The 9,053-nt window shown below is 38.8% G+C and overlaps 1 protein-coding gene across 1 annotated transcript; it reads left to right on the forward strand.

The window, feature by feature from the left end:
• The first annotated feature begins 4,344 nt into the window (after window positions 1–4,344).
• On the forward strand, window positions 4,345–8,821 carry LOC104442314. Its single transcript, XM_010055699.3, has 9 exons — window positions 4,345–4,487; window positions 4,723–4,888; window positions 5,105–5,182; window positions 5,469–5,832; window positions 6,004–6,113; window positions 6,202–6,366; window positions 6,487–6,626; window positions 8,171–8,263; window positions 8,343–8,821. Exons 1-9 carry the CDS (start codon window positions 4,438–4,440, stop codon window positions 8,497–8,499), a joined length of 1,323 nt encoding a protein of 440 aa, XP_010054001.2. The 5' UTR covers window positions 4,345–4,437; the 3' UTR covers window positions 8,500–8,821.
• Window positions 8,822–9,053: the final 232 nt, after the last annotated feature.

A 9,053-nucleotide genomic window follows, 5' to 3' on the forward strand; every position in this document is an offset into this window, starting at 1 on the left:
TGAGAAATTGCGAGCTTCACTTCCGTCCATCGGCATCAAAGATGCGGATTTTGACAAATGAACACAACAGATACAAACAAATTCCAAAACCAACGGTAGCTTTCCCCCCAGTAAAAGGACCGGATCCAATGTCCGAAATCGGACCAATCGGGGGATATTCATATTCATACAGCTCCTTTCGAGATCTTATCCAAGGAGAGCTACACGAAGTTGAGGGAGGATAAGGAATGGGACAAGGAATGATCCCTTAAGGGACACGACAATGACAATTTCGACTCTAAGTCCTGGAATCATCCCTCGTCCAACCAACATATACACGCTCAAATTTCCTGATTGACAAGAGAGAGAGAGATAGGAGAAGACAAAACTTCAATCAAGGATGGTATAATAGCGATAGATGCCGGGATTTACCCCTTAAACAAAGTACAAAATCGAGAGACCTGGCGTCCAAAACAGGAGAAGATACTCGTTGGGATCCAAAGGAGATTTGGGGGGCGCTTTTAAGAAATCGAGTTTAATTCAGAATGAAAGTCAATTAATCTGTTCGCTTAAATTATTCTTTTCCTTGCAAGTGGGTTACACGCGATGTTCACCATCGGCCTGCAAACGTCAATGTGGGGTTGTCGTGCCCCCTCGAACGTGTTGGACCAATCATGGTCGAATTGAATTGCATCATCCTCCACTTCATGATAAGACGGTCGATTTTCAAGTGGGGGAAGGGGAGGAATAGAGAAAGGGAACACCGCCCTTCGTCTTCCATCTTTTTTGCTACCATCATTCGATCTTATCCGCCCCTTGTCGCCAAAAAGTTGATGAATCGGACTTGCTTTAAGCGGTCCAGATTGATTACATCCGAGACCAATATTAAGGATGTGTTTATTTGAATGGAAGAATTTCCCGTGAAGTGATTCTCTGAACTTTTATGTATTTGGTTTGCTAAGAATGGTTAGTCAATGGGAAATCATTCGCGGTTAAATAAATATTTATGTTTATTATAATGAAAATGAATTCTTTAATTTGAAAGGGAAAGATTTTTTTCTTTTAAAATGATTTTCATAGAAAGCATTTCTCTTTATCTTGAAGTTTTTCTATAAAAAAATGATAAATTACCAAAAAAGTTAACTGAGGTATGAATCTTTCAATTGTACCAATTAAATCTTAAATATTTGTTATGTTTTGTCAATAGAGTCAATCCAATCAATTTTAATAATAATCACTAACGTGGACATTAATAGTGTCATTAAAGATAGTGACATGGACAATTTTTTTTTTTTAATAATTTTCTTATTTTATATTTTTTTTCTTTTCCTTTTCGTTTCTACCAAGTCTAGCAAAGCTCAGCTAGCTGGCCGGCCACTAGATGAGAGCTATGAAGCCTTCATCGATCATAGGTGAGAGCCGTAGTAGTGGTGAGTGTCATAGCCCTCTCTCAAACGGCCACTAGGTGAGGGTTATTACCCAGGCCCACAGCTAGCAGGGGCTTTGCGGCCCTCTCCGAATGGCCAGTGAGAATTGCTGGCCAACTCTCATGAGTTTGGAAGGAAAAAAAAAAAAAAAAGAAAAAAATTCATAATTTTTTTTAAAGTTTAAAAGTTATTAATGTTAGTGCCGGCGGTGCCATGTAAAAATGGCCCAGCATCTACGTTAATAATTTCCTATTAAAATTAGTTAGATAGACTCAATTGGCAAAACGTAAAAATGTATAGGACTAGATTAACACAATTGGAAGATTTAGGACTAACTTGTCACAAGTGCAATATGTTCACGATTTTCTTTAGGGGTGATCGATTCCTAATTTGGTCCAATTCTACCTAAGAATAGAGAACCAAATCAGCGGAATCGGTTCCCAATTTTGGGACTAGGGATCGGACTAAATGGTCTTAGGATCGAAAATTGGATTAGGCCATGGGAACTCAAGACCAAATCAACAAAAAAATCAACTGATTCGATCTAGTCCCATAGAATCGATCACTTAGCAAAAAAAAATTAAAAAATCAAGAAAAATACAAGAATTATTAGTATTTTTAGGTTTTATTGCTTTTTTTAGAAATTAAAATATATATCTTTAATAAATAAAAAAGAGTCGATCTGGTTTCCCACCGAAACCGAGAACTAGATCGACAATCACTGGTTCCATCTTTATGGAACCGAGAATCAAATTGATCCCTCCAAGAACCAAACCAAACCAAACGATCCAATCCGAGTGGTGGTCTGACATGCTCATTCCTAATTTTTTTGGTAATTTTTTCTTCGAAATAAATACATCCTAAATTGTAATGCATAGTGCGATCAGTGTTGTCCACCCAAGTTTCCTAATTTTTTTTTTTTTTTTTTTAACCTTGACTTTGATAAAAAAAAAAAAAAATAAAGGAAAGATAAGATTCCTGTAAAGAAAATATCCAGGAAATTTGTAGCTGTCTGACTACAGAATCTATCTAAAGAAGATACTCAATTTTCTACTTGTCCGGCCATGGGATCATACGATCATCATAGTCATTTTCCAAGGCTCTATTGGTGCGTGCATCACATTTGCTTAAACTTAATTCGCCTAAATGACTGGTCTAAAAGCGTGGCCAAATACATTGATCGTACCGTAATTGTCACAACTGACTCCGTCAAACTCTAACGCAAGTGGGCAACAATAACTTCTGTCACCTCCCTCAAGAAATTTTACAAGAAAAGGACTTAATGATATGACATATTATTATATCATTGCGTCATTAAAATATTCACCTCCATCTAGCACGGATGATGATGCCGTGTTCCTGTCTCACCGCGTCCCATGTCAGCAAGAGCCAACTTTGGGAGATATGGAGTCAAGCTCATAATGGTAAAGTATTGCCTAGGTCTTTCTTTTTTTTAAAAATTAATCTTTCTCATTGCATCCATTGAAATTCCATTTTATGCATGTTCATGTTCATAATTCTAAGATAAAATTTAGGTAATCGCGGAGCACCCTTTGATTGCCAAACGAGTCAGATCCCTTACACCTACACCTATAATATATTATTTTTTTTTGTAGAGAAAATAAAAAAAAATTAGAATGCATACTATTTAAAATCGTATCCCATCGAGAGGAAGACCAATACATATGATAGAAGAATAACTCTCTTGATCGAAAATGTATGTTTAACCATTGAGTTTTGTACTTGATGTATTTTTGTAATGTAAAAACCCGATTACAAGATGGAAATAAAATAAATAAATAAATAAATAAATAAAAAGCTATGCCATTTTAAGCAAGTGAAAATAATATTCTTTGCTTATTCCATTCCCATGAAAGATTTTACTTTCCAAACTAGTATGATCAAACATGGCTTTTTCTATAGTCATGTATATATAATGTGAGATTTTCATTACTAGATGGGAGGCAAGATAATAAAGAAAAATGGTGCCATTTCAAGAAAGGGAAAATATTATTATTATTATTAAATTATTATTATTATTATTATTATTATTATTATTATTTTTCTACCCTATTATTTTCAGTAATATAATCTTTCTTGGGCAATCCTCTCACCTTATCACTATCGTTTATATCACCTCTGGCCAAAATAGAATGGCCAAAAAAAAAAGGAAAAAGGAATCCCTCCCTGGATCTCTTCTTCCCCCCCATTGCATTCCATTCACTCCATTGCCAGAGATTACGACCACCCCATAAAGAACCAGTCTTTCCCCACCTTGGGAGAGGGACAGCAATGGGGAGGAGGGGAAGGGAGGAACGCTGCTTCGGCCGCTCCCGGGGCTGCGCGAAACTCTCACCCGCACGCGCCATAAAGGAGGCTTATTTCCTAATGCTGTGCAACCTTTCCAAATAAAACAAAAAGGGAAAGAGAAAAAAAGTAGAGAGAGAGAGAGAGAGAGAGAGAGAGAGAGAGAGAGATTCTTGATCTTCTTGATCTTCTTGATCTTCTTGCTCTCCTTCTTCTTCTTCTTGCTCTCTCCCTCCCTTTCTCCCATCTCTTCGCCCCTTCTTCATCTTATCTCGTTCCCGGGACACGTACATATATAAATGGATCTTGGCAGTTCCGGAAGCAGCAGCGGCAGCATCTTCTCGAATCACCCAAAAGCGCCCTCCCATGTTCCCGATTCTTGCTCCACCAGATCACCACCCCCACCCGTCTCCTTCTTCTTGACCCGCGAACACGAACGCCCGCTGCCCGTCACCAGCCCCGCCGCTTCCGTGAACCCCGAATTCGAGATTGCCCCCGCCTTCGTTTCCGCTGGTTTCGGTTCCTTCGGAGACGCATGAGTGCTTGATCTTTGATGAATTTTTCCCGCTGAGATTTTTTTCTCTTTTTCTTGGTCTTTGCTGGCTGTTGTTGCTCTCGCTACCCTTTTCATCACATCAGCAAACCGCTCCGACCACCTTCTTCCCTTTCTTTCTTCCCCATTTTCCCTCAGAGATAGTGATTCCAAATCCTCGAGTGTTGGAATATGTTGGCATCTCCGGCGATGACTGCCGTTGCTACTGCGGCAGGCATCAGGTAATCACTTATTTCAGTCGAGTGTTTGGAGTTGTGCTCTTTCTGTTGTTTTTGCTGAAGAAGCATTGGGAAGTGTCTGTGTTCTGCTTTCCAAGCTTGTGTCTTGAGTCGGATGAGGGGATGTCTGTTAATGGTGTTTGATGTTATTCAGTCCTGTTTTTATCTTGCGCTTTTGAGAATTTTGAGGTGGAACAAAGGATTCTGGAATATCCCATTTGTTATTTCCGATCATCAGGTGTGATCATGGCCCTTGTTGCTTTTGGAATGAGAAGGGGAACAAACTGAGAAGTAGAACCAAGCAGAGCTCTTTCTCAAGAATTGCTTCGGTTTCGGCCTCGGCCTCCCCTCTTTCTACCAATCACAAGACAAAGGAATTGTCTCGTTCCCAAATCTACCTGGAGGTTAATTCCAAATCGGTCCTTCCGTTGTGCTTAAAAACTATGTCGCATTGCGATATCTTCATCTTTATCTCATATGATTGCACCTTCTCATGTTTTTGGTCTTATTTCACTTGAGCTTTTGCAGATCATTACATGATTTTTCGCTTTTGCCTCGTAATATTGATGTCCTTCGCCATCTTCCAAATATTCATTGCATCATGCTTATTGGTTTGCCAGGTTCTTAAAGCTGCCAGGGAGAGGTTCACTCAGGAAATTTCTTTCCAGTCCAAGGACAAAGACATCTCTCTTGCAAAAGTATGAGTTTTATTGAACTGTCTCTGTATGCTGTCGATTCGCTAAGCGATGCTGCATAAATCTGTTGTATCGGTGCTACTTTATGGTTTGTTTTGCATGAAGCTCATTCTTACGCAGGACATTATAGTGGAACATGATCCATCTCAATTGATGTTCCAGTCCCCTTAACCAGAATATTTCATCTTCAAGATCTTTTAAGTCTGTGGATTAAGAGCTATTCTTAATCTGCTCTTTGACCCATGACACACGTTCTTAATGTATTCTCCTTCTTAATGCAATTGTGTAGGTTTTGCTGTATGTGGCAGCTGAAGATGAGGCATTCTTGGCTCTCAACAGAGAATTGGATGCAGAGTTCCTTTCAAAAGAAAGAAGATCAGCTTCTGTGTCTTCTGATGCCCAAAAGTGTGATTCTTTAGACAATATGCCTATGTCCGGAAGGACAATATCTCAGTGGCTGAGTGAACTGGCTTCTATTGCTAAAGAAGTTGAGGCGGAACTAATTTCAAGAGATATAGGCTGCCATTTGGTTGAGGTTTTAGAAGCAGTTAATGTAGTTTTTTTTGGATTGAAAGGCTTCAAGCGGACACCTGTTCCTGTAGATTCCAAATGTTCATACTTGCACTCTGTGCTGAGTTCTAGATGTGGCAGTGGTAATGTTCTGATCCGCATAATGCAGATGTAGCTACCTTTTTCTGCATATCTTGTGCACCTCATATCCCATTATCTTTGAATTTGGATATAGACGTCGTGAGATATGCCTTTCTTTGAATCTGATTAGAACTGATGACTGACTGTTCACTTCATACTTCCCTTGTTGACAGCGATTTTGCTTAGCATTATTTACATTGAGGTTTGTCGAAGACTTGGTCTGACCATTGTGGGATCTCGTCGGGAAGATTTTTTGATATGGCCCCAAACTGGGAACCCAGAGGTGTGTTGACTGCTGATTTAATTGCAATGTGATGGATCTTTATATCTTATGACTGATTATATATTTACGTATTGTACTCTGACTGCAGGAGCTCTTCAAGGTAACTAATGGAAAGAGCTTGTTTGCTATTGTCAATGGAAGGTGTGTTGATGACCCTAAATCTAGGGCATCAGACTTAACTAGCAATTCACTTTTAGGACTTGAGATAGCTTCAAACCGGGATATCATTGGGATTGCTTTGGCAAACTTGATCGTGAGTTTTGCAACAGCCTGCATTTGTTACTTGATTTTGATTTCCTCATTACGTTCCTGTCTTATTCATTTCATAGTGTCTGTCTACTAATTTCATGATTTATGCCTGAAAAAATTGCAGAGGCTTCATTGGAAACGCGCTTCGAGGCTGAATCATGGGCTGATGTTGACTACTCCTCTTAGGCTTGTTGACTATGCTTCTGAAAAATCCAACAAGTTTGATAATTCAAATGCCTGTGTGCTGAGGCCCCAAGATCTTAGGTACTACTTTGTTTCTTTTGTATGATTGTGACTCAGTCTTTAGCTTTTTCACATGACACGTTTTGTTTTGACATTGCTCATTAGTTCTCTGTGAAAATTAAAAATATGAAAGTGCATGAAAAGTGTGCTATCTGTACATTTGGTTGCATCTGTTATGGAAAATGAGATTTGTCATCTGAGACAACCAAATTTTTGTTGTGCAGAACTATAATCATGAAGCATCTGCAGTAGTTTACTATCTTGCCACAATTTTAATTTGGTTTTGATTTTTATGTTTAATACCAAGTACAACATGCTTGAATAAGTATCAACAGATAGTAGTTTCTATAAGCAACAATATAAACCAATTGAGTTGTTTTAATGTTGCAAGTCTCGCCTTGCTTTCTGATAAGACTGGTTGTTGAGTGACACTCAAAATTTGTGCACCTGTAGATGTTTCTTGTTTTTTTTTTTTTTTTTTTTTTTTTTCCTTTATGAAATAGAGATGCAGTTGACAAGAGACAGATCATATGTCTATTGAAATTAGTTTCACAATCACGCATCAAAATTTGTCACGCAACCCCAATAAGAATACGAATTATAAATAATCTTTAAATAAAAAGGGGCTTTTTTGTCATGTCTTAAATATAATGAAAACATGAGTTGTATAGAGTACAAAAAATCTGAAAGTACATAAAGCACATGGGCTTCTTTCAAATTCCCATCTTAGAACCGGAGGAGTTTCTGTACTGTATTCTATTTTTCTAACTGCACCAACCAAAATATTATTTTATACCCTTTTGCTGCTGGCATATGAGTCATGCTATAGATCATGATGGTCTTTTTGCTTTGATAAGTTCTTGTTTAAAAGGGTTTGGCTTCACATCAATGCTAACTCTGCCCTCAACTTGATTATTTACCTTCTGCGTGCCTTTACTTGTAAATTACTGGCCTCAATGCAAAGTTGTCCTAACTTGGTAATTGGCATGTCTCCTCCTCCTCTTAGCTTTGTTTTCATTTAGTTCTATCCCCTCAGTTTTGGAAATGCATTTCTATTTTTCATATCTATAGTCTTGAGCAGATGTCACGGTTTTTGACGTGCAGTTATGTGATGGTAATAAACTCAAAGTCTCTGCAATGCAATAAAATGCTACTAGACACATGGTTCTCAATATTGTAATCTCAGATTTTCTTCGCAATAGCTATGAAGGTCTGTAGCTGCCAAAGAATTGATACGAGTCAGTATTGGTAACTTGTCCCTGTTGGTCCCCTGAGGGCATATTGATTTATATGCAGTTGCTTTGATTAATCATCCTTTATACTGCAATTCAAGATAGACCAAGTAGTCTTTTACTCTATGTATGCTTATCAGTCATCTGTTTATTTCATAGCAAATATTTGCTCTCATAATTTGGCGTTAATGGATTAAACAGCAAGCTTTCTTCTGTCAATGTACATTTTCCTTGGTCGTCACCCTCACTCGACTTTTTCTCAAGTCTGTATTATTTTTGCCTCACTTCTCTGTCAAGTAACTTCATCATGGCGTTTGAATTGAAACTTGACAGGCTGGCTATTATGGCTTCCGAGAGATTATTAATTCTGCAGCCGCATAACTGGGCTCTGAGGAGGGACCATGGGATGATGTTGTACTACAACAAGTATGAACCGCTACCGATTTTCCTTGATAAAGACTATATTCCCTTCATGTCAATGACCTTCTTACCCTTGTAATTCCAGGGACTACGGGGAGGCAGTTCAAGAACTTAGCATTTGTATGGCATTTGCGCCGGAAGAAGAGGCGGAGATTTTGGAACCATTTGTCGAGAAACTGCATTTGCTGCGGCTGGAAGCTTCGTGGAAGTCCATGGGGCATAATCATTTGACAGTTCCTTAGGTTGTACTCTGCCCCTAATTGGCTGCTCTCCGCCCTTAACATCCCCCCATCAACCCCCTCCCTCTCTCTCTCTCTCTCTCTCTCTGAATGGCATTTTTGGTAGTGTTGAAACAATCCGAGGCTGTATAATCTCAAGGCCAGAGTAGCTAGTCCAATCAGTCCCCAACTTTTGTATGTGTATAAGATGCGATACAACGTTAGTATAGATCAAGAACTCAAGAACTCGGAAGCAATGGATTTCTTGACATTCACTCTTGCTTGGAGACATTGTCCTTCCCGTGATCTGTCCAGTACATTCGGTTTTGGATACGGCTTTACCACATTTGGCGGCGCCGGATTCAATTCTTGCGAAATGGTTTTCATGCACAATTCTTTTGCCTCACTAAGAAACGTGCTCGGTACCGTGTTCTCAACATTCTCGCTACAAAAACACGACACATTTTTCACTTCATTTTCTCCCTTTATCTCAATACTGGTTGTGAAAGTTCTGTTTTCTTCTGACTCCAGTCTGTTTTGACCATTGCATCTGGTTTTCAGTTTTCGGGAAATTTTTA

This window comes from Eucalyptus grandis, chromosome 4 (assembly GCF_016545825.1).
Source record: "Eucalyptus grandis isolate ANBG69807.140 chromosome 4, ASM1654582v1, whole genome shotgun sequence".
NCBI classification, from domain to species: domain Eukaryota; kingdom Viridiplantae; phylum Streptophyta; class Magnoliopsida; order Myrtales; family Myrtaceae; genus Eucalyptus; species Eucalyptus grandis.